The 25,880-nt window shown below is 43.0% G+C and overlaps 1 protein-coding gene across 2 annotated transcripts in view; it reads left to right on the top strand.

The window, feature by feature from the left end:
• The window catches only part of LOC125282268 (clathrin coat assembly protein AP180-like), a 49,452-nt gene extending 25,479 nt beyond the window's left edge, over nucleotides 1–23,973 (top strand). Inside the window, exons 1-4 of one of the 2 annotated variants that reach the window (XM_048216536.2) lie at nucleotides 20,228–20,340; nucleotides 20,824–20,859; nucleotides 22,481–22,606; nucleotides 23,779–23,973. In XM_048216536.2, the coding sequence (XP_048072493.1) occupies nucleotides 20,283–20,340; nucleotides 20,824–20,859; nucleotides 22,481–22,606; nucleotides 23,779–23,813 (255 nt within the window). In that variant the 5' untranslated portion in view covers nucleotides 20,228–20,282 and the 3' untranslated portion in view covers nucleotides 23,814–23,973. Of the gene's footprint in view, nucleotides 1–20,227; nucleotides 20,341–20,823; nucleotides 20,860–22,480; nucleotides 22,607–23,778 lie in introns of those variants that run through there. The other variant, XM_057303305.1, reaches the window with a different exon arrangement.
• Nucleotides 23,974–25,880: the final 1,907 nt, after the last annotated feature.

Raw genomic sequence — 25,880 nt, forward strand, 5'->3', positions numbered from 1 at the left:
ATATGATATGATATGTTTCTGCCTCACACATATGCTGGAATCTGGAATCTTGGGCAGAAATGAAATAGGATATCTTTGCAAAGTTGTCTTGGGTTTTTGGCCTTGGAAACTACTCGAGGAGGATTCTTCTCCCAAATATTCGAAAAATAGCTGCTAGCTTCTCAGTAGTGTTTGATTAAAACAAGGACTTCCACTAAAGAACATCAAGTAACATGTGGTTTCCTGTTGTGTCTAGTTGATGCCAGAGAAACTGTCAAATATATGGTGGGCAGCACAGGAATATTTACTCATAAAATGGCAGTTAATTTTAAAGAACATTCTAACATAAGAAGTTCAAGTTGTGTTGCTACTTGTTGGGTGGAAAGTAGAATTGCAAGGACATCCCTGACCTCATTGCTGAGTGGGGTGTGCTGAGAAGGATGACTGGATTTCCAATGGGAGTTCTTGAGTTGAGGCCCATGTTGCTCTTTGGACGTCAGTTTGCAGCAGGCTCTGTTAATGCCAAAACCCTGATGAAAGAGTGCAAGATTAGGCTGACCCTAAGAGTAGAGTTGAAAGCTCTCCATTTAGCGGTGGACAAAGTGTTAGGCTCCTGTCCCTAGGGAAGCACGTAGCTATTAGTCTGATGGGTTGTAGACAAGAGTCAGGCAAATGGGCCCCAGGCAAGCAGGAAAATAAGGTACTTGTATGATGCACTCAGATGAGGGAAATGTCTTTGGGAATTTAGTAGAGGTACTAAAATCATGAGGATATGAAATAAAAATAAATTGTTGGCTAAGCAAAGGATTGAAATGCTGACACAGCTCCTTAGACATCTCTGGGTCCTAAAGGAGATGCACGGGAAAGCTCAGGTCAGCTCGCCATGGGCTAGAGAGGACACAGTCCCCTGAACACAGCAAAGGGAAATGATGTGCACAGGAAAATGCATCCAGTACTTACAGGAAAGGGTTTGCTTCATAACAGCTGTGGGTGAAATCAGCTGCTATGTGCAAGTGGATCACATCACACCCCTCCTGGTAGCCATACGGGTGTCCATACGGGTGTCAACCAGGCACCTGTTCTTCTCTAGGATTTGCTTGTGAAGAGCAATCCTGGAGGTGAAATGAATGTTTGGAACACCCAATTCTTCCTCCATTTGGTCCACTTAGATGTATTTCTTCTTAGGCTACAAAGCTTAGTGCTTCCAGGAACTACTATTTCATGGACTGAGATGGTAAATGAAACATCATATTTTTGATGAAAGTCAGTTTTTAATTTTCTTTTTCCTGTTAGGGCTTTTTTTGGTTTCACGTCTAAGAAATGTTAGCATCCCCTAAGTTTAAAAAGATACACTTTTAGGTCTTCTTCCAGATGATTTCTAATGTTAGGTTTTATGATCAAGTCTTTGATTTTTGTGTGTGGTAAAAGTATGAATCATGGTTTACTTCTTTTATTGAACAGGTACTAGTACTTTTCCCGTATACGTTGTTGAAAGACTGTTTTCTTCTGTCGAGTAGCCTTAGCATTTTTGTCAACAATGAACTAAGTGTGTATGTGCGGGTGTGTTTTTAGACCTTCTGTTCTGTTCCTTGGATGCGTTTCTCTACCTGTAAGTCCATATCTCAGGGATCGGATTAATATAGCTGTATCAGTTTGAAATCAGGTGTTGTGATTCTTCCAACTTTGTTGTTTCTCAAGATGGTTTTGGGTCCCGGTCAGTTTTTACTTTGTCATGCGCATTGTGGAATCTGTTCGTTATTTTTTACAAAAAAGTCTGCCAACCCTTAACCCTTAATTGGGTTTGAATTAAAGGTGTAGGTAAACAGATACCTTAATGTTATTGTTTTTTTCTACATTTATCATGGTTGATTTTTGTCATCAGTATTTTGTAGCTTTCTCTCTAGAGGTCTGGCATTTTTTTGAGTAAATGAATCCATAAATCAGTACATATTTTCCATGCAGTTTTAAGTGTTTTAAAATGTTCATTTTCCAGTTGATCATTGCTAAGCTGTGGAAAATAAAATTGATCTTTTTATATAACTTTCCACCTTACGAGGTCACTTTATTTTTTTTAGCAGATGTTTGTTTACGTGTGTGTGTGTTTCTGTGTGTGTGTGTGTTTCTGTGTGTGTGTGTGTGTGTGCCACCATGTCGTCTGCAAGGAACCTCAGTTTACTTCATTGTTTCTGAGTTTTTTCATGTCCTTTTGTGGTTTCTTTTGCCTATTGCACTGGCCAGGACCTTCATAAAGATTACTTAGAGGTGATAAGTAATCTTATCCCTGATATTAAGGGAAAGCACTCAGGGCTTTTCCATTGTGTATATTACCAATAGTAACATTTTATTGATGCCATTTAGCAGACTGAAGAAATTTCTACTATTTGGAATTTACTTTTTTTTTTCAACTTTACAAAACTTCATTATTGTTTTTTTTTCCTGAAATATATTTATTTATTTATTATTTTTTTTAAATAATATATTTTTTATTATATTATGTTAGTCACCATACAGTACATCCCCGGTTTCCGATGTAAAGTTCAATGATTCATTAGTTGCGTATAACACCCGGTGCACCATGCAGTACGTGCCCTCTTACGGAGAGTTTTCATTTTCTCCCTCTCTCTCTGTTTTCAACATGACTGTGTTTTGATTCTTTAAAAGAATTTTTGTGCACCAGCTGGGAAGATTACATGTGTTTTCTCCTTTAGTCTCTTAAGCTGTAGACCGTACTGGTTTTCGAGTAAATGTTACTTCAACTTGCTTTCCTTGAAACACTCCACCTGCGATTTTCCTTTGCATGTATTTTGTTGAAGCTATTTATTTTGTCTACCTAACGTGTGACTATAGGGGCTGAATTTGAGGGCTGTGGTAGGTGATGTTATTTATTTTTAGGATTCTTGTTGGGTTTGGGATCAAGGTTATGTTAGCCTCATAAAAACAACTCGGGAAGTTTTTCCCTCTTCAATTTTCTAGGAGAGGTTTGGTTTGGCTCGTTTGTTTCTAAATATAGAACCCTTGTAAATTCTTCTCTATGTTTTTGTTGAAAGGTACTAGGGAGGATTTCTGAACCTGGAGGTTTTCCTTGTTTGAGGTTTCTAATCACAGTTTCTGGAGTGAGGCCTTGTGGTGAGTCCTGCCCTAGCCTGCATCCCACCAGGTCTCGCTGTCCCCCCAGTGGTAGCTTCCTAGAAGTTTCCAGTAGCTCATGCTTTTCCTCCCCCTACTGGTAGCTTCCCAGGAGGTTCCATCAGCCCAGGGGGTTGTTTCCTGCCTGCAGGTCACTTCCTGTACCAGTTCAGCATCTCTCTCTGCTATGCGGTGAGACATGTCCATATTTTCTCCGATGAGATCTGACTTTTCAGCCTCAGAATCCTTCTTCCTAATTTATTCCTTCACTGGGGACCTAGCTCCAGCCCCCAGATTAGTGGCTGCTTTCTGTACCTGCTATTGCTAAATTTCCATTGAATTCTCTTATATTCCAAATGTTGTATGTCCTTACATGTTCTGTTTCTATATGTTCTTCACACCATAATAATTAGACTTTCCCTGTGTCAATTATTGTATATTTTATGTCTCCTGAATATACCTTGCAGCTGCAGGTATCTTAAAATTTTTCATCTGAGAATTAATTTGGCATAAAGATGTGAGAGAGGGGCTGTAATTACACATATTGACCACTTGAGGGGGATGCTTGATAACGTTCGTAGTGGAACACTGCCCTGGGACTGTGGGTTCATCAGTAATTATGGAGTGGTCTTGCTTTTGTCTTATCCACTACAGTTGAAGGGTACCCACAGTTCATTGCTAGTTACCCAATATCAGATGCATGGGTTCATTTTTTAACAAAATTTTCCTGGTCTCGGAAATAAAATCGTGAGTCCTCACTGACAGTATTTTTAGCGGACTCCATTCTTTCCACCTCCTCCCCTTGATTTGCAGCCATGCGTACTCTGACTCTAACCACCTACCAGTCTGTGATTGTGAAAGGCTAAGTCAAGCACAGCTTGTCAGCGATCACGAAGACTCCGGATTTCATGAACGATTATTAGCCATAGAAGATTGAGAGCAATTACATGACAGGATTGACAATCTTCACAGGATACTTAGGGCTAACATCTTGAGGATGGAATATGGGGAGATGGTGAGTCTGCAAAGAAGAGTACAGAAAGCTGTTTCAGGCCACCTAGGGTGCCGACCAGGTCCAGGAGCACATGGGGGTGATGAGAAGTTGTCTGTTTCTGGATATACTTTGAAGGTGAAGTTTAAGGATTACTCACAAGTTGGATATGGGTTGTGAAAGAAAAGAGGAGTCAGGCGTAGTTTTGAAGGTTTGTATTTGAGTAACTGGAACAATAATGATCTGATTAATGCAGGTTGACTGTCTTCACAGAACTATATGTATATATCTCTATCTTTATGTATCTGTAGATATCTGCACACACACACACACACACACACACACACAGGTAGAAGGTGAGGCAGACAGTAGAGTGGCCTCCAAGACGGCCTGAGGTCCCAATCCCCAGGACTGTGAATATGATGAGATCACACACTGATGCATATGTTGTGTTATAAGACCAAAGGGGCATTTCATTAGTGAAGGTTAATATAGTTGACCTTAAAATAGGGAGATTTTCCTGCATTATCCAGCTGAGTCTAATGCAATCACGTGAGCCCCTAAAAGCAAAAGAGGAAAGCAGAGGTGGAAAGCAGAAATATGTGAGACACATAAATGGTTCACTTTGCCTTTGCAGATTTGACAGGAAGGGGACCACTTGAGCAGGAAGTGAATTCTTGGAAAACCTGAATGATCTTGGAAGCAGATTCTTCCCCACGGTCTCCAGAAAGGAACATGATTCCTCCTGCCTTGGTGTTTGCCTTGTTAGGCCCAGTCAGAGAATCCATCAAGCCAAGCTGTGCCCCACATTCGCATCCAGGGAAATTGTGAGATGCCTATCGTTCAAAGATGCTAACTTTGTGGTAATTTGTGACAACGGCAATGGAAAACTATCAGAGGAGGAAACTCAGAAGCAAGTATTCCACACAACCCTTAGCAAAGTGTCCCAGGCTGTGCTGTTTTCCCCAGGCAGTTTTATTTCCTCTTTCAGGCTCCGTTTGCCTCCCACTTATTGCCTACATAGCTGGGGAACCTGACCTACTCACAAGAAAGGTTATTCTGTTCTGACCACAGGTAAATCGTTTTCAAGTCACTGTGGCCAAACCTTTATGGATTTGGTCCAGTCAATAGGCTGGCAGCCTGCCCATCAGCCCCTTTGCGTCAGCTGACAACCTCACAGTGCTTTTCTTATGCTGCTCAGGTCTCCCCTTCATGACGGTGAGGTTTTTGCTCTGTCCCAGAGTGTGATCCTCAGTGGGAACCATTTCAGCCTTGCTTTAGGATTCTGTCGATCCTTTGGGACCATTCTGTCGACACCTACAATTCAGTCTTTCACTTTAATGTCGGCTCAGTACCAGGGTGAGGGGTTATACAGTGACCTCCTTGATCCCCTGCAGTGATGCTGCCTGGCCATGCCTTCTCTAATTCGAAGTCCTGCCTTGATGGGATTCAAGCATATTCTCTGACAAAGATGCAAAAGATCTCTTGGACTCTTATCTTTTGATGATGGAATTCTTCCCATAGAGTTTTGAGATGCAGCTACCCAGGCTTTCCCTGAAAAGCTCCAGCGTGGCATGACAGTGAAAACATACTGCACCTTTAGGGCACTTCCTTGTGCGGTGAGCGCATTCTAACGTGAGCCCTCAAATCTGTGCTCTTGTATAATCCCTTCCTTAGAGTGCTTGGCACATATGACATGATTCTAACAGAACATGGCAAAGTCATGGGATGTCACTGCCTTGGTTACACTTTGTTCACAGATTGGAAGGTGACGTTCTCCTGCTGGCTTTGAAGCAGCAAACATTCATGTTACGTGCTCCTTATGGAGAGAACAATGCGGCAAGGGACCCCTAGGACCTGATGGGGCCTCGGGTGACCATCATCGGAAGCTGGGTTCTCAGTCATACAAACTCAAGGAAATGAATTCTGTGAACAATCATGTGATGTTGGAATAAGATTCAGAAATCCAGAAAAAACAAGCCTCACCTGCCCCTTTGCTTGAAGCTTTGTGAGACCCTGTGAAGAGGACCCATTTTGCTAGTGCCTGAACCCCTCACCCTGGAACTTGTGAGATAATAAATGTGTATTGTTTAAGCCACACTAAATTTGTGGTACTTGTCATGCAACAATAGACAAGTAATATGATTAATTTCAGACTCCTAGTGTGTTCAGACATAAAACCATTCGAGTACATGTGATGAGAGTTCTGCTAGATTTTGGGGCGCCTGGGTAGCTGAGTCGGTTAAGTGTCTGCCTTTGGTTCAGGTCATGATCGCAGGGTTCTGGGATCGAGCAGAACATCAGGCTCTTTGCTTAGCAGGGAGCCTGCTCCTCCCTCTGCCCCTCTCCCCACTTGTGCTCTCTCTCTCTCTCTACAAAATAAATAATTAAAATATTAAAAAAAGAGTTTTGTTAGTTTGGAACAATATTTCCCTTTTTATCTGAATTGACTATGGTGAATGTTGCCCACTATCACCCTTCTTATTCAACATTGTAGTAAATGTCTAAGACAGTTCAATAAAGCAAGAAAAAAGGAAGAAGAGAAGATTTGGAAAGGAAAAAATAAAATCAGTGTTAGTTGTAAAGAACATATGGTACATAGTAAACTGAAGAGAACTAGAATTACTAACAAAATGTAGCAATACAACTGGGTATGAAGTCAAGGTACAGAAGCATTTTTCTTTCTTCCTTTTTAGCTTTTACCAGAAGTAAAGCAATAAAAAGTTAATTTTAAAATGAAATTATTATAGATCCAAATTGATGAAATAGCTAGGAACATATCTAATCAAACTTTTGCAGAGCGCTCCACTAAGAAACAGAGACTACTATTGATGTAAGTTAAAGAAAACCTCAAATCAGAGGACTAGATCATGTTTGTGAACTCAGCAATGTGAAGTCAATTATTTTCAAATTGATATATACTTTGAGAACAATTTAATTAGAAATCCTATCAGGTATTACTGCGGAAATTGACAAGTTTATTTTATAATTTATATGTATAGCAAAAGAAATCCTGGAGGAAGAAGAAAGTCACAAAGCTTACCAGATTTATGACCAGATATGAAGACCTATTACAAAGTTTATCAAAAGGCAAGACAGAAGTGTTAACTGATTACGTGAAAAAATGGGAATCCTCGTGTAGCATTAGTGAAGTGAAAATTGGTGCGACCCCAACGTAAAACAGTACAGCGTTTTCTTGAATTATTAAAAATAGCACTACCATATGATTGGGTAAATCCACTTCTGGGCATTTGTCAGAAGGAAAGACATCACTATTCTGAAAAGATAGTTGTACCCTCATGTTCGCTGGAGACAAGGCATGGATACAACCTAAGTGTCCACTGACGGATGAGTGGATTAAGGCAATGTGATGTATATACAACTATTATTCAGCCATAAAAGAGAAGGGGCGCTTGACCCTTCCTAACTGTCAGGTCTTAGACATGTTATATAATTATTCAAATTTTGTTTTCCTCTTTTTGACAAATGTGCAACCAATGAGACCCATCTCACAGTTTTGTCAGGAGAATATTACTACCCAATGTTAGGAAAGTGCACTGTGAAATACATGAAATGTCTTCTGTCATTATTTCATCGATGAGCTGTATAGAATGAATTTCCCTTCTCCTGATGAGCCTACATGATTAAGATTGGAGTATCCACGTATCTCCAGATGGCTCCTTGTGCTTCTGGGGAAGCTGAATCTACCCAGGTCTCCAGGCGCGGAGCCTGCGGCTGAAACCTACACAGACCGGTGAGTGAGTCTCAAGTGTTCAGTCACAGCTGATTGTTCAGGAACGGAGGGATGCATGAGGGGCAGTGACTTAGGTTGATCCGACAAACTGAAACCCAACGTCTTTGTACTGCAATCAAGGGAAGAGATTCACTCTTCATGTTATATGTAGTGGGGGAAAATTTGAGCCCAGGACTGAGTGTAAGATATTTTTATAGGACGAAATGCAAAACTCACTGAAAAATAGAACCATCACCAAAGAACAAATGGAATGAACAAAGTCCTTTGGTCTTATTATTTGAGTTATAAGCTCAAGCCTCAGGTGAAGACAGCTCTCCCTCTAACCTTCCCAGGCCCATGAGACAATCATGTCCATTCCATGACTATTGTAGTCAGTTTGAGATTTTCCCCCAGCATATCCAATCGAAAGCATTCTCCTTAGTGCAATGTTGTGGAAACATCAGGCATTTATAAAATTACTAACTAGCACGTGGAATAGTGACTAGAATGTGATAGGCGCACTTGTCTTAAAAATGGTTTTGTATCAGTAATAATAGTTAATTGTTGTTATGTGTAACAATACTAAAAATTAGCAATGAAAGTAATGGTCAGTTAAGTCTTCATGTTGAATATGAATGTGGGTCTGATTCTGGGGCTCAAGCCTGGGGTCTAACAGGACCCAGTTGGCCTTTCTCTATTCTACTGCCTCTGTGTTCCTTCTTCTTCACCAACACCTACAAACACATAGTTCGTGTCTCAACAGAATACCCCTTCCCTTGACGTTGTCCCCTTTGAAATGGAGACACCCCATCGTTTCAACTGTAGCTCCTATTTTGGCACCTTCACAGGCTCTCCAAATGGCACAACCCCTTTGAGGGAGCAAGGGGTTTCAAGTAATTTTCTTTGTTGTATAAGACCTGGAAAATTGATCATCTGGGATAAGTCACCCTTTTCCAGTCCCAGTTCTTCTCCCTGGTGACAAGTATGTGTCACCTTTAAGAGGATGAATCCCCACCATTTGCATTGACACGGATGGAACTAATGGGATTATTCTGAGTGAAATAAGTGAAGCAGAGAAAGACAATCATCATATGGTTTCTATGTGGAACATAAAGAATAGAGCAGAGGACCATAGGGGAAGCGAGGGAAATGTGAAGGGGGAGAAATCAGAGGGAGACAAACCATGAGAGACTATGGACACCCAGGGAAACAAACTGGGGGTTTCAGAGGGATGGGGTAATAGGGTGATGGGTATTAAGGAAGGCACGTGTTGTGATGAGCACTGGGTGTTATACGCAACTAATGAATCATTGAACACTTGATCAAAAACTAATGATGATGTGTTATATAGTGGCTAACGGAATATAATAGAACAAAGATTAGGATAAATTTAAGAGACACATCAACCAAGACAATCAAGGAAATTGACTGGGTATCTCATATTAAGGAAGTATTCATTTCTGTTTATGATATGACGGGTTTTTAAATACTCTTCCTTTAGAGATACATGCTCAACTATTATAGATGAAATACAATGTCTAGAATAGCTTCAAAATAATCCACAGGAAAGGGACAGCACGGAGAGGCTTAGGCAGATGAATGAAATAAGACTGGCCATGAGTTGATGTTGAGGGAGGTTGGGTGGGGATCAATAATACATTTCGCACTACTTTTGTATATGTTTGCTATCTTCCACCAAAAAAAAATCTCAAGATAAGAAAAAAAAGAACATTTCTCAATTGCCACAAATCCCTGAATTTGTTCTGAACTCACAGTCCTTTGAATTCTGTGGAGAATTCTTGATTGTTTTAGTTTGCAAGTGTTCCAAAGTAGAAATTTTATAACACCTTGTTCGGTCATCATGGCCATATTTTGTGGTTGTTACTGGCAGTTAGTCGCCCCCACCCCGCCCCCCCACCAGCCCCACCCCGGGATTTAGTCTGAATTTCATTCTGCTAAAACTGTAGCTCATTTCTCTCGTCCCATTCTTCAGCAGGGAAGGACAACTGGTCCCCATTCTTCACAGGTAACAACGTGCCTTCGACATGTAGCAAGAACTCAATACTCACCCACTCTGTTCTTTAGCTGAATCCTCCTAATGCCCAGTGGACAGACTGTAAACTTCCAATCTCATTTTAAGGCACTTTGGGCAAAAGAGAATTTAGGAAAACCATCTGACCCATCTTTCTGGCTTTGGGCAGGATGACCTCCTGTCAGGCAGAGCACATTCTTTCTTCTTTTGAAATGTTCGGATCCTCAAATAGAGGGACTGAGTCCCAGGGTTCCCTCCTACTGTTCCTTCAGAAAGTCCCAGGGTTCCCTCCTACTGTTCCTTCAGAAAGGCCTAATTTCAAATTGCCTACCTTCTTCCTTTGGGTCTGCAGGGAAAGAGAAGTTTTCTGTCTCCTACCAATTCTAGTATGCACTGGAAGATAAATTTTACATGAATGGAAAAATTGGGAGCCATTCCTAGTGTAACAGCCAACAGAATTTATTTTCATTATCAGATTATTTCATTATCAGAAATTCTTTCCATCTAACCTGAAACTTTGTTGGTCTTATTAGCTCAGAAGATGGTGGAAGTAATTTTTTTAAAGGTTTATTTATTTATTTTTTGAAAGAGAGGGAGAGAGAGAGAAGAGTGAGCACAATTGGGGATGGGGGCAGAGGGAGAGGGAGAGAGAGAATCCCAAGTAGGCTCCATGCTCAGTGCAGAGCCCGGTGTAGGGCTCCATCTCATGACCCTGAGATCCTAACCTGAGTCCAAATGAAGACTTGGCCGCTTAATCGCGGAGCCACTGAGGCACCCCTGAAGTAATTTTTATAGTTCACTTGGGGCAATGAGATCAAATGGTGAAATTATCTCATGACTAAATCAAAGATTCAAACAGTTAAGACCAGTAGATTTGAGATCCTTTAATCTCATATCCCCAGTCCTCATCCATATGTGTCTTTAACAAATAGAGTGAGTCACCTATCAGGGGCTTTTCTAGTCCTGAGGATAGAAAATAGACAAAAATGCTTTCCCACATGGAGCTTACATTGTCTTCAGGAGAAAGAGGCAATAAATAAACTAAATAGGGGCGCCTGGGTGGCGCAGTCGTTAAGCGTCTGCCTTCGGCTCAGGGCGTGATCCCAGCGTTCTGGGATCGAGCCCCACATCAGGCTCCTCCGCTAGGAGCCTGCTTCTTCCTCTCCCACTTCCCCTGCTTGTGTTCCCTCTCTCGCTGGCTGTCTCTCTGTGTCAAATTAATAAATAAAATCTTTAAAAAAAAAAATAAATAAATAAACTAAATAAATAAACCTAGAATGTTAAACAGTATAATTCTGTGGAGAGACATTGTAGCAGGGAAGGGGGCTATGGATTGAGGGGTGCTAGGCTGTTACAGGTGTAAGAAGACCTGGATGAGGACTCTGAGGCTGAGAGAGGGAAAGAGCCTTGTCCAGGGATGGGCAGCAGACTGGAGCCTTGGTGAGGCAAAAGCCAAGTCTTATTGATAGTCCTGTGTTCATTCCTCTGTTCTCTCTCACGTGCCAAGACCAGAACGTACCCTTGTGAAGCTACTGCATCCTGATACCACTGATGAAAGCCAACAGGGAAAAAGGCTGAACAGTGCAATTTAAAAAAAATACAGCTACCTTAACTTTTACTTTGCTTATAGCATAAGAATGGAATTTGTAGGTCAGTTTGGGGAGTTGTAGCTCCCCACTCTAAGATCACATAATTCTTTTAATTACCCGGTGTCTTAGTCTTCTTTATTTTGGAACAGTGTTTCTGTGTTTTTTAAAAAAGTCTTTCATGACATTGATAATATGAAGAAATACATTTCCCTTCCCATTTTTGAAAAAATTGAATTTCTTCCTCTGGATTTTATTTTGTTTTATTTTTTTAAAAGATTTTATTTATTTATTTGACAGAGATAGAGACAGCCAGTGAGAGAGGGAACACAAGCAGGGGGAGTGGGAGAGGAAGAAGCAGGCTCATAGCAGAGGAGCCTGATGTGGGGCTCGATCCCATAACGCCAGGATCACGCCCTGAGCTGAAGGCAGACGCCCAACCGCTGTGCCACCCAGGTGCCCCGACTTCCTCTGGATTTTAAAAAAATTGTCCCTCATAATTAGTTTCAGGTTATGCATTCCCCACTTGAATACCACGTAGGGAATTTTGTGTCCCATGGAGGGTAATTGATGAACTCTGATGAGGCCAATTCATGTGGATTTCCAAAGTCTATCTGTTGTCTACACTCACAGTGAAACTATTCTAGAGTCCGGGCTTGACACAGTACAGACCTCCTGTTGAAAGATGTATTCTTGAGGTTTTGGTGTGACTTAATATCACCCCAGAATATGTTCTTATCATCAAAGGTTAAAATTCTTTTTGTTTTTGTTTTGTTTTTGGACAATGGTGATAAGTAGATGAACAGTAATGCCAGATAAAAATTATCATATTGTCCAAGAAATGTGAGCAGGTTTTTCAACAAATAGTTGCCAGTGTGCAAAGTCAATAACCAGCAAGTGTGATGATCCAAGCCTGAGAAGGTAAATGTCAGGGTAGAAGGAGGTGAGCAGGAAGAAGGAGGCTTGATTGTATCTCAAGGTCTTCTTGGCACCATATTCAGATGGTATCGCTCTAAGGAAGAAGACTGTGGAACTATGAGTGTTGTCAGATGTCCAGGAGGGTAATGGGGTGATCAAAGATCGTTGGAATAAGTGTGAAGGTTGAGGGAGGTGAGGAGGAGGAAAAAGGAGGCACCTTTAAGTATTCCAGGGTGCACCTGACACTGTATTCAGAAAGGTGTTTCCGTGGGATGTCAGCGAGGACACTCTTAAAGTGCCACTATCTTCAGAGTCCAGGAAGGGCATTTGGATGCCTGAGAATGCTGCACATTTTGCAACATTAAAGCAAAATAAAGGCAATTATTTAGCAAAGATTGGATGTGGTCAAAGGAGGATAGGATCTATAGATTAACAGAATATGACAAAGACATTCGAACTAGAAAGATGTGTAGAGAGTAACTGGAAGAGCTTCAGAAATGAAGAGAATACAAAATACAACAGAGGAAGAAGTAATAATGAGTTATTCCTCGAAAGGCAGAAATAAAATAAAGTGACAAATTTGGGAACAATCACTCTTGTGAATGTTTAGCTTCTCAGGAGAGCATTTGGTGGTCTGCTCTGGGTTTTCTAGCATGGAGCAGCCATTCACGCTTAGCGGGAAGACGGCGGGTAATGGCAGGAACTGATATCAAGCGGTGAGCGGAATGACCCTGGATTGGGAAATGACGGGGAACTGGGGGGATATTTTGAAGTTCGTTTTGTTGACTATGAAAAGCCAGTGGTGGGAGAGTTGATGCTTAGGAGCGATCTTCAGTAGAATGACAAAGAAGGACACTTGGAAGTTCTGGAAAGACCTTCCCCGGATTTTCATTACAGAAAGTGCTTCTGAGGTGTTCGTGTACAGCCAGGTGATGTCTGTGCCTCACCGTGTGTGTGGAAGTCCTATCTTCCCCCGGGGGTGCATGCTGCTTTTCATGTAACTCTGTGTAGATCCGGATTTCTTTGATTATAGAAATTTGAGACAATAAAGTACCTTTGTAGCTAAACAGTATAGGAATTCTCTCGTAGTGAAGATTGCTTATGGGATTCCTGCCTGCCTAAGTCTTCTTCCTCTATATTATATGGTAACTCACAGGCATAGACTGAGGCTGGGCTTTCCAAGATGTCATCACACCTGCTGTCCTTTCTTTTCTTAGTATTCTCCCTCCCTGATCTTTGAAACAAAACCTCTGTCTGCTTGATGCTGTCACATGAATTTCTAGTGTACTCATTTATGTGTGTTCCTCACTCACATTTCTCCGGAGGGTGCGAAGTGCTCGGTACTCTTCTAAGTCCTACAGAATAGTGTTGAACAGAGTAACCTTTTGTTCCCTTAGCTTTTATTTATTGAGAGGGGAGGCAGAAAACCAGTCAAAGAAACAGCAAAGAAACGAAGAGCCGAGAAAACACCAGGTCGTGATAAATGTTATGATGGGAATAGAATCAAGTTATGGGACTGTGGCTGAGGGGACTCCAGTTTGGAAGCCATCAGAGACTGTCCTGAAGAGGCGATGTTGAGGTTGAGCCTGAATGGCAGTAACATAGGACAGCCGTCAGTCCCAGGTACCGAGCAGCGCAGGAACGCGCGGCGTCTGTATCCGGCACTTGGCGCACTTTCAGATTTCTAACGCTGGAGAGCCGCCGTGTGCTCTTGCGTGTGCCTGAGCTCCTCGAAGGCAGGACGGGACAAGAGCTCACCTTTGGTGCGAACGCCCAATCCTACTGGGCCTCCCACCGCCCTAGGACTTCTCTTCAGCCCTCATCAGTCTGTGTCCTGTTAACTCTTGTTTTGTTGAGACTCGGTTGTGTGTCCTTGCCCACGGTGGCCCAGGATGGCTGCAGAGGCTTCCACCTTCTGAGCGGTGTAGGGTGGGGGGGAGAGGGGTCTGGTTTTGGACTGAGTCCTTGATGCTTCCCTCTAGGGCCTGTCTTCAGACTGAGGCTGCTTTTCTGGTTTTGTCTCAGAGCCTGTCCCCTTTCGAATCTGCTCCACGTAGAGTGTGCAGTGGGGACCAGGCCAACCTCATGATCATGGGAAAAGTTAGGGATTAGAGAGCTGTGATCTTTGTGTGCAGGAGTAGTCATGTGTAAGTAATTCAAGATGACCCCATTACATGTTGTTTAATATAGAAATTACAATAAAAATGAAAGCACTCCTTGAATTAAGACATCGCAAAGTATTTTGTGAATAAAATGAGACGTATGTGTTAGATTGGAAAACTTTGTGATTTTAGGAAAGATGAAAATGTGAATATTACCCATGTGGTGTAAGTCCATAAACGGTAAGAACGGAAGACAGAGAGATAACAGATGTTGTTGGGCAAAACCTGAGAGTGACAAGTCACGTGGAGAGCAAATCGATCGGTCTGTTCCAGTGTGCTGTGGTCAGGAAATGCAAATAAGCAAGACAAATACTGCTTCTGACGTACCAGATACGCAGAGTTAAGCCAGGTAGCAGTTAGTGCTGCCAGAGAGGGTAGGAAAAGCATGCTCCTCTAGTCTATTCTGTCAATATTAATTTTTAGGGTCCTCTGGGAAACAAAGTTCAATATATCTATTCAATTTAAATGGTACATACGATTTTATTGGAAACCCTCTGGAGACCTATAGCCACTTTTGTAAGGACACAGTGCAAAGGACATGAAGGACTTCATGTCTAAGAACAGCAAAACACTAGAAATGACCTGGTTTCCCATCAGCAGGGAGAGTAAGTGAGGACACCAGTGAGAAGACGGCTGTAGATGTGCACTGGCTGACTTGGGTTCCTAGGAAGTAGAGTTGGTTGTACAATAGAGAATGGTCTGGAACATAAGGCCATTTTTGCATATGATTTTGTAAGACACAAGTACATACAGACATACGTTTGTAGAGACACACATTTACAGGTGAGAATGAGCACGTGGACGAACTCATTTAACATGTGCTTTTTGGTGGTGGGAACAGCGAGAGAATGGGATGCTAGGCAAGGAGAAGCGTGTTCGCGTCTGCGCACAACGGTATAGGGGATGTGACCTTACCAAAGTAATAACGGCGGTTATCTCATTGTGTTGGGAGGTCTGGTGACTTTTATTTCTTACACATACTTCTATTTTAATTTTTACAATGAATATTATGAAAATACTATGTTTTGGGAAAGGGCAGTGGTTAGAAGTTTTGGGGATTCATTATGGATTTGACTTCCTTTGGATACAAATATATCTTCTTATTTTCTTAGTAAGAATAAGTATCCTGAAGGACAACTTAATTGGCTACATTGGCTGATATATATATGTATATGTACATATACTTGTAAGCTTGGTTTCACATAAAGTATATTTAAATAGAATTTGACAGATGCCACATAAATGTATGAAATTAAAGGTGTGGGAATGATCTCAGTGCAATTTTAATATTGCATCTATCTATCTATCTATCTATCATCTATAAAATGCCGTTTGTTTTAGTGAAAAGTTTGTTGGTATTTGTGAGCATATTTCCAATACTTACATATATTACAACTGCAGTTCAGACGCGTCTTAACATAATAATGCAAAAAATACTCTTTGAAGCATTACAACGTCCTTGAAATTCCCATCGTGTTGGAAGGACAAACTCGGAGAACTCCCTGTCCACATTTACTGTGGAAGCTGATTGGAGGACAGATGAACGTCCGCCGTGCGGGTGGAACCCTTGGTGGGGGACTTGGGTCCTGCTACTAACCTGGGAATCGGAGGCTCCAAGTTATGTGGATTCTTCTGTTTCCCGTTGTGTCAGTGGTCAGTTTGCTGCCCTTGAGTTCCAAATGCGCCCTTCAGCATAAGCTCCGCCACAGCGCAGAGGACTCCTTAGGCATCTGCCCTTTACAGTGACCGCCATGTGTGCTTTCTCCGCAGAGGCCGCTGGAGAGATTGCAGGAGGAGCAGCTTCCCCGTGGCTTGGGCTGCAGCACGGGGACCAGTAGTGCGTGTGTGGGACTGTGGGGGTGAGTCCTGCCCCAGCCACGTGGCCAGCATTTGCAGTCCTGGGGGCACTGGCAGCCTGGGTCTGGACTGGCACTAATGTCTCCACAACCCTCTTGACATGGGACCTGGCATCCCAAAGGCCTTTTCTTTCTTTCTTTTTCTTTCTTTGTTTTTCTTTGTTTTTCTTTTTTAAGATATCTTAGTCCCCATACAGTACATCATTAGTTTTTGATGAGTGTTCCATGATTCATGGTTTACGTATAACACCCGGTGCTCCATGCAATCCGTGCCCTCCTTAATACCCATCACTGGGCTAGCCCATCCCCCCACCCCTCTCCCCTCTGAAACCTGTTTGTTTCCCGGAGTCCATAGTCTCTCATGGTTCAACTCGCCCTCTGATTCCCCCCTTCACTCTTCCCTTCCTTCTCCTAATGTCCTCCCTGCTATTCCTTATGTTCCACAAATAAGTGAAACCATATGATAATTGTCTTTCTCTGCTTGACTTATTTCACTTAGCATACTCCCCTCTGTCCCATTCATGTCGATGCAAATGTTGGGTAATCATTGTTTCTGATGTCAAAGGCCCTTTTAGCCCCAGTCCCAATTCACTCAGCAGGCCCTGCTAGTGGCCTGGGGTTCCCACTGAGCTGCATCTCTCTCTGCAGGCCCCATGTGGCCCACCTTCACCCCGAGCCCCCACCTTCTCTGCACATTTAGGCCACGGGTTGCTGGTTGTCTCCTGCCCCTGCGCTCCGAGGGGCAGGGGGGATGGTTGTTCCCTGTTGGCCCAGCAACTACAGACCAGCTTCAGCCTGGGAAAATCAGCGAGCATCTCTGCCATCCAGTGGGTGGAACTCCGTCTTGCTGACTGAGGTCTGACCACCAGTGCAGGGGGAAGGCCCCATTCCACCATTGTCCTTCCTTGCGTATTCTCCCTCGGCTCTGGGGTTCCGCATGGGGGCTCCTTAGCGTTACCCATGAATCAGAATCCAGTGTTCTTGATATGACCTTCCCTTGTTTTACCCACTGTGTTGTTTCTAAGTCCTGAGTGGACCCCAAATGATGCACATTTGTAGTCTTCCTTCAGCACACCAGTCACCCCGTTCACTCCATCTGGTGGGTCTCCGTGCCCTGCACTGGCAGCGCGGGGAAGCATACAGAGGGGGCTCCATACAGAGCCACGTGCTAGGTAGGCCTTCAGTTTGTGTCCGGTGCTGTGGCGAGGCCACGAGTGGGTGGCTGGGCTGCTGGGGTTTATTCCACACTGGGTATAGTCTTAGAGCCCCTTTACCTTCTGGCTACTTCCTTTATCACTTTTTTTTTTTTTTTAGTTTTCTGTTTCTTTCCCTTCAGAAATGTTTTGTTTTGATTTTTAAAAAATGTTAACTCTCCACCATGGTACGACCAGTATGTGCCTCTGGCAGAAGTGAGGTTACCTAGAACCAGGACATCCCCTCTCCTGACAGAGCAGAGCGCCTTCTCAGGGATTCCGCTGCATTTCTCCATCTACCTGATGGGGATGCCCCAGCATGTCTGGGCAAGCAGAGTGGCTCCGGGGCCTCAGAGACTCACCCGGAGGAAGGAGGTGATGTCTATGGTGTTCTTTCACTCCTCATTGTAAGTTTGTTCTTTAAACAACATCTGTCCTGTCCCTCCACACCCCACCCAGGTAACAACTGTTTCAATGTCTGTTTTCATGAGTTTGGCTTTTTTAGATTCCACATGTAAGCGATACCTCGCAACAGTTGTGTTTCTCTGTCTCTCTTGTCTCATGTAGCATCATGTGCTCGGGGTCCCTCCTTGTAGTGGATGACAGCTGTCCTTCTTCTTCATAGCCGTATTTATATATATAATGTGCCACAGACAACATCTCCATTATCCGTTCACCCACTGATGGGCATGTAGTTGTTTCCATCATCTTGGCTCTTTTGAATAACCCTGCAGTTAACATGGGAGGGCAGATGTCTCTTAGACACTGTGTTTCATTTCCTTTGGGTATATACTCAGAAGGGAGATGGCTGGACACATGGGAAATCTATAAATCCTTTTTCGAAGAACCTCATATTGTTTTCCAGAGTGGGTGCACGAGTTTACATTCATACCAACAGTGTACTGTGGTCTCCTTTTCTCCACAGGCTTGCCAACACTTGTTGTCTCTTGTCTTGTAGATGACAGCCATTCTACATGGTGTGAGGTGATACCTCCTTGCGGTTTTGATTTGCTTTCCCTGAGGATTTGTAAGCCCTGGAGCGTAATGCGCGCTATGCTGATAGGCACAATATAGACGGCAATATTTTGTTACAATCATCAGACTTGATAAGAGAGTAGAACTTGATTATCCCAAGCTTTAAAAAAGAAATGATCTTTTTTGACAATAATATAACAACATAGGAATGTATCAGATGAACATGTCACGCACCTGCAAGTTGCACGATGTGAAATACCAGGTATAGTTCAGTACCAAAGAGGAAATAGATGTTCAGTGCTGTTCCATAGGTCAGAGATTCTCCCACCGAGGGTATGCTACTAAAAAGGTATACTTTGAATGAAGAAGAACAGCTAGAAAGTATTAGACCAATTAACTGCGAAGGAACCTTTAGAAGATAGTGATTTCCTGCTATTTCCAGCTTTTCCAAGACATGTTCAGAACCTCTCCTTGGAGCCCGGATGGGTCCCACACTGGGTTGGGATGTGAGTGTGGACTTTTGCTTCATGGTTGCATTTACTCAGTAGCTGGGGTGTGTGACGATTAAGGCAAGCAGTGTGACAAGTCGTGGGGCAGTGTCAGGGCCTACGCAACAACTGCAGACCTGAAGGAATAAGAGACTTGCACCCATTCTTTCCTTTCCTCGGAACACATCTTTGCTCCCAAATGTAACAGGATCGATTCCTCGGCATCCTCGAGGCTTTGTTCTAATATCACCTTTTCCATCATGCTTTTTTTGGCTACCTTATCTCAGATCACAACCTCACTTTCTGTCTCCAGAGATACTCTCCTTCTTTCCTGTATTATTATTATCAGGCCTCATCATCTTACAAACTACACCCTGTTTTCCTTCCTTCCTTCCTTCCTTCCTTCCTTCCTTCCTTCCTTCCTGTGTACTCTTTAATGGATGAATCCCCACAATTGCACGTGTCACATAACAGTTTATGTGCTTTGTTCATTGCTGCTTCTCTCATGTGTAGCAGTCAATAAGTTTTTGTTGCATGAATACATTGATTCAGTGCTACATTAATTAACAAATATACGTTTCATTTTCCATTTTCTTTCTCTCTTTGAATTTCTCCACCAGAAGTGCTTAAATCCAGAGCGATCCTATCAGTGTGGGCTCACTGTGTGTGAGCGTGAGATGAGAGTGTCCACATGTACGGAAGGAGGCCATCGCTGGAGCCTGACCTAGGTGGATGGTTCTGAGAGCAGCTGCCATACCCTGACGATTTGGACTTCGGGAAACCTAGGGTCAGAAAGCTGTAGGCACCCAACTTCTAATGCATATGAAAGGAGAGCTGCAGGTTTGAGTAATCCCGCAGGGCTGGGTATCGGGCTCCTCACCTTGTCAGCAGAGCTGGTAATCATGATGTGACTCTGCCCTACAAGGCAGGGGAAGCATGGGAACAAAGTTGTTTTCTCTAAAGTGTTCAAATATGGGAAACTCTTGACTTAAAACCTGTGCCAGAATCAAGGGACTAAAGTGATCTTTCCAAAGGGCCTCTGGCTGTGCTGTTGACTCTCCCGTGGTTTCTCTGAGTACCAACATTTCCTGGCATTAAGTACCCCGGATTCTGGTCTGGCAGCTCCTGATTGGTGCCCTCTGCCTATATAATGTCAGGATGCGGACTGCCGGAGTCAGAATCCTACCTTCTCTTGAGCTCTGACGCTTTCCTGTCTGTGCTCTGTGCTAATCGATTCACCAGCATGAAGGTCTTGGCGCTGCTGGTACTGGTGGCAGTTTCCACCTTCCTGGTCTCGGGCCGTAAGTAAAGATACTTTCCTGAAATAAGGGCTGTAGCAAGCGGACATCATGATAAAAGCTCTGTGTGGATGTGGGTTTGGAGGGGTTAGAACGCTGCCCCCCTGTCCTCTCCTCCACTGCCTCGTTCCATCTCATTTTGCCTGACCATGCACGATACAGCGGACTCTCCCTTTAAGCTTCGACAATTCATTCAGGTCTTTGCTCAGTTTTAACCTTGGAACACAACTTCGGTGTTAGTTCAGGACAATATGTTTAAGAAGGTCATCAGAGGTTGAATTCAGGAAAGCAAAAATGGAGACGTATTATGCTTTTTGGGAGGTTTTGTGGGTTTCATATCATCTGTGCATCTTGTTGCCCTCAGCATGTGTAGGGAAGCCTAAGGTTCTTCAGTCGTGAAAGCCTGCACTGTTGTCCATTTTGACTCTTCCATCTACCCCCAAACTGGTGTTCAACGGACATCTATTTTGTCTTTTTCTCTTTCAGAGAATACAACAGATGCTCCATCCGATAGCTCTACTGGTAAGTCTAAGCTTACACTTCATCTCCCTCCCGTCATGACTGTCTTCCATCTTGGCTTCGTGTCAAGCAGCCATGGAGGCCAGTGTGGACACTCCAGAGCAGAAGCCTGGGGAAGCACAGTCCTGTTTCTAAAGTTCATTGTGAACCTAGAAAGTCTGCTGATTTCTTATACCTTATTAGAGAATATATAGACTCTGGCATGGATATATAAATTGTAGAGTATATACATTGTTCTCTGTGAAAAATGACAAGGATATGTGGTGTGAAGTTGTAGCCTGGGAATTTGGGGAGTGGTAAAGCCTTTATGATTACCATAAATTGGAGGGCTGACTGTATGGCCAGGGTATGAAAAGAGGGGTTAATATTTCAGGATGACGGAGGAGACTGTAGATGCTGACGGTGATGTAGCAATGTGGGATTAGGAGCACGTGGGGTGTGGAACGGAGACTGTGGGATGTGGGGGGATGTAGAAGGATGGCCTTAAGCTTTCCTCTTTGTAACGATATCTATGCCTTATTCCCTGTCTGACCTGTGTTTTCCTTCTGTGATCTGAAATCCAAGTTGTGAACCAAAGACCCTAGTATATTTTGGATTTCTCCCACGGTGTCCTGTATGTCCAATGCCATGTGTGTTGTGCAGACGTGAGGAAGATTTCCCTTTTTCCTCCACACTTGGGGACCTGTGTCCTTTGGTCACAAGGGCAGGGACTGCAGTCAGACCTCACATACTGAACCATATGTCCTACCTGCCATGTGAGGCCAATGGAAAACAATATCCTCCTTTCTGAATGAGGACTGAGACAGCATGGTTAGAGTGTTGTTATGGAGAATGAGTATCCACTTGTTGAGTCAGATGCTACTCACAAATGTAGGGTCTGACTGGCTATTCGTCAGGAGCTCTGGTGTGAGGTGTAGAGAGTGATAATTGTCATCAATCTTGCCACATTACCTTTGAACATGGGATGATTGTTGGGGCATTTGCTCACTTTTACCATTGCCAGAATAGCATTAATACCTCCTGTTACATCTAATGTGGCTCTCCTAGATACTTCTGTAATAGATGGAGTCCAAGCTGAACAACAGGTGACACAAATATAATCCCTTTGGAGGCCAGAACCTGAGGGAAGAGATTGTGCTTCATTCAAAGGAAGGAGATCCTATTGGTCTAATAGATACATGATCTTGTTCTTTCTTCTCTTCTCCTGTAGAATTTATTCCACTACTCACACTCACGCATACTGCCATGGAAATGAGTCAGTTCATGTAAGCCCATGGGAGGCCACCAGAATGTCAGCCCACTAGGGTCTCTCTTGTTGCCTCTGAGCCAGGATCCCTCTGAGTAAGAACACATATGGTATGTGCTCACCCCTGAGAGAACGTTTTGCTTGTATCTTCTCTTAGTGTCACAGTCCTTGTAGGGAAACCCAAATTCTTTCAGAGCCACAAGGCAGGGCTACGAAGAATGAGGCTAAAGGAAAGCGGGTAGTCTGGCTAAAGGTACGACAGGACTAGTAACATTTACAGAGAAGAATTCAGAACGAGGACTGTACCTCCAAGCTCAGGGGACAAATTTTGTTTCCTGGGGTAAGTGCTTCAGCTGGATCTTTTCGTCCTAATTTCAGCTGCCCCTGATGCCACCACTGCTGCGGCCACCACTGCTGCGACCACCACTGCTGCGGCCACCACTGCCGCTGCCACCACTGCTGCTGCCACCAAGGCCACCCGTACTCCATTTAACCCTATAAAGGGTAAGTCCACACCATCTACATGTTTACGTATTGGGGCTCCTGCATTCCTAGGTTCTCTATTGTCCCAGGAGACTCTATTTCGGAGGCAGGAGGGAGAAGCCCTGAGAAAGCTCTGTTTTCATTATTCTCTCTTGCTTTTAGTTTTTCTTAAATCAAGTCAACAGATAAATCTCGGGGGAGCCCTGAGGTTGTAGCTTCTTGTTTACCAATATACCTGCATTGTCTTAAACCTTAGTATTTCATAGGGAAATTCATCTTTAGTAGAAATGTCATTGGAAAGACCAAAGTAAGTGTCTCCTTGGGGCCAGGTAACTGTTTATGTATGTTTTTCTTTTTCTTTTTTTCTTTTCTTTTTTTTTTTTTATCAGAAAAGTTGCTGTTTTCTTGAAAGACTTTTCTAAAAATAGACAATAGCTTTAAAGTAGAGCTTCCTTGAGGCAGAAACTTTTGTGCATCATTCAGGATATTTCTGGGAAATTTGGACATTCATTGAGGGTTAAGACAGTACAGTTTTCTGGGTCTTGGTTCATCTTTCCTGTCTTTCACACTCATGGAACATTGACTACAAAATTTGTTGAGTGGGGTACATGTCAGGCATTGCGGCATACAATTCACATATCAATGTCATTTAAATCTCAGAGTCATTCTACTAAGTGAACTCTGTGAAGTTGAAGAAATGGAAAATTTTCCCCTGAACATATGGGAGAGATTGGGTTTGTACTTAAACAATCAAAGTCTTGAGGAAATGTTTTCAAAATGGCTTATAATCTTTCAGTGTTGGGGCCATTGCTTGGCACCTCACGCAATGACGTGTAGGGGCAGCCTGTGGGGGGAAAAGGAGTATTCATCCCTTTTGAGAAGAAGACTGGGTTGCTTTGTGCTATGGTGGAAGGAAAACTCACACATACAGGCTGACTTCCTGTTCTCTCTAAATTTCCAGCTTCCCTAGGCTCCTGTCTAGGGCTGCAAAACCTGTTTTTTATTATTGTTATTATTTTTATTTTTTATTTTTTGGTGAGGGGGAGGGGAGATGAACATGTTATATTCCTTTGACTCCACAGAATTCAGTGCAATTTGACATTTGCTAGTCTCCTTGCAGATTCCCAAGAAAGAAGCCACGTCCTTCATCCTTTTTAGAAACCTTCTTGACAATATATTTTATTCTCTTGCAGACATCATCGACTACCTTAGGCACTTAAGGGGTTGAAATATTACTAAGATGGAATTAGCCTGGGCCTCCTGCATTTGATCCTGCTGGGCTCAGCCACAATGGCCATTCATTTGCTTTAATTCAACTACTTACCACGTGTCCTATCTCTTTCTTATCTCTAATTGGTTTATCTGTTTTCAAATAAAAAACATTGAGCAACAACAAAATTGTATATATATACTTTTTTTCAATATGCCAACATTTATTTATATTTATTTATTTATTTACCTCCAGTTAGCCACTATATAGTACATCATTAGTTATTTTTAAGAGGTTGGAGAGTGGTTGTCCAATAATTCAGTCAATCCCAGTGACAGATAATTTAAATTTTATCCAGTCCTTCCTGTGTGACTGTAAATTGGACTTTGTACATGTGTCCCCAATTTTTCAACATAAGACATATTTCTGGTGCCCCTCACCAGAGCCTAGTGGTTTCTCTCACCCGAGAGAATGCACTAATCAGCACTTACCAGGCACCAATATCCATTTGGATTCCACAAAACTCTCCTACTAACTGAGCCATGATTACTCTCTTATCTGCAATGACTTAGGAGTTGAGCAGCAGGAAAACAGCCCAGCCATCTGGGAACTGGCCTGGCGCGGCTGGGCTTTGGAGGTGTTAGGGGCTGAGCTGGGCTGAGGCTAGGAAATGGTGTTGTCCCATTGCACACATAGAAAGTCTCAGAAGACCAAGGGCAGACAAGGGCACTCAATGATAGTGAGGAAGGGAGGCAAAGAGCAAGTGTCACTTCCCAGTGTTGTTTCCATGCAGACAGAAGCAATGTCAGTGTGCTGACATTGCCCACAACAGTACATAGGACTTTTTCCTAGTTAATGAGTGATGCTGCTTCATTACCTAGCTCAGCTTTGCTTCATTCCTCTCTTCTCCTTCTAGAAAAAGTTTGGTTAGATCCCCAAGCACAGCATGCTGGTGCTGACTGACAGCATCCAATCCGCCAGACGTTGTTTCCCTACAACCTCCCCCAAATCACCTAACACAAGCCCCAACCCTATGTAAGTGTTTTCTAACAGCCTTGAGCTGGACACCTGTCTGTAGTTCTCCATGGGTGTGCTCTCCCCCACTGCAGTGATGACGACCCGAGCTGCTGAGCTACAGTTGGGCCCCTGGTGGGTTTTGGCTGGAGGGCTTCACACCTGACTGCGTAACGGGGTGGATATTGTATACGAACGAGTCGTGGCGTGTTGTCCTTTCCACTGTGGACATGTGCCCAGTTTTCACACACTTGCTCAATGGGAATGTTTAATCTTGCCAGGTTCTTACCGGCAGTACACTAAGCCATGCACCATTCATGAAAAGCAACATGTTCATGCTTTGATAAGGAAATGATTGATTTTGTTGCACTAAATCTGTTTTATTAGTTAAAAATGATTCTGGTCTGCCAATGGATGAGAGGTAAAGGATATTATTGAAGATTAAGTAGGTGTGTTCTGAATGTTTGAGCTGGACTCGATGGGATCAAGGCTACGTAGGAAGTGCAACAGCCTAGAGGGATTGGTATAGGTTAATAGACTTAGCAAACACCCTCTTTTGCATAATAGTTGGAGCCATCCTTGGACACTTTGAATTTTCATAGACTAGATCTCCGTGTATGTTTACTGTACACCACAGGGAAATGTGTGTATGTTAGCATGTTAGACAGGATTTGGAGTTAATGACCACTAGGGATAAATTGGCACATGTTGCGATTATTCTTTCCTCAGAGAAATAAACTCAAAAGAAGGAAATCCTTTAGCATCCATAAAACACCTGGAGGATAGTTGAAATTCCAGGCTAAGTGCCATCTGTGAAATTCCTGAGAATTCCTTCAGCTGGAGCAATAGAGATACTGCTCAAACTTCGCAACATGTTGTCATGTTTTTCAGATCATACTAATAAGCAGGAACATTAGAGCCTATTCTGGTTTTGGCAAAATCATACTTGTTATGTAGAAATCTTGTTAGCCTCTTTTTACAAAGTCACCAGAATTATCTGAATTTCAGAAGACCCTGAGCTTAAAGAAACTGTTAGTACATTTACTGAAATTTAAACTGGGTAGTCCCCAT

This window comes from Ursus arctos, unplaced genomic scaffold (genome assembly GCF_023065955.2).
Source record: "Ursus arctos isolate Adak ecotype North America unplaced genomic scaffold, UrsArc2.0 scaffold_26, whole genome shotgun sequence".
NCBI lineage: Eukaryota > Metazoa > Chordata > Mammalia > Carnivora > Ursidae > Ursus > Ursus arctos.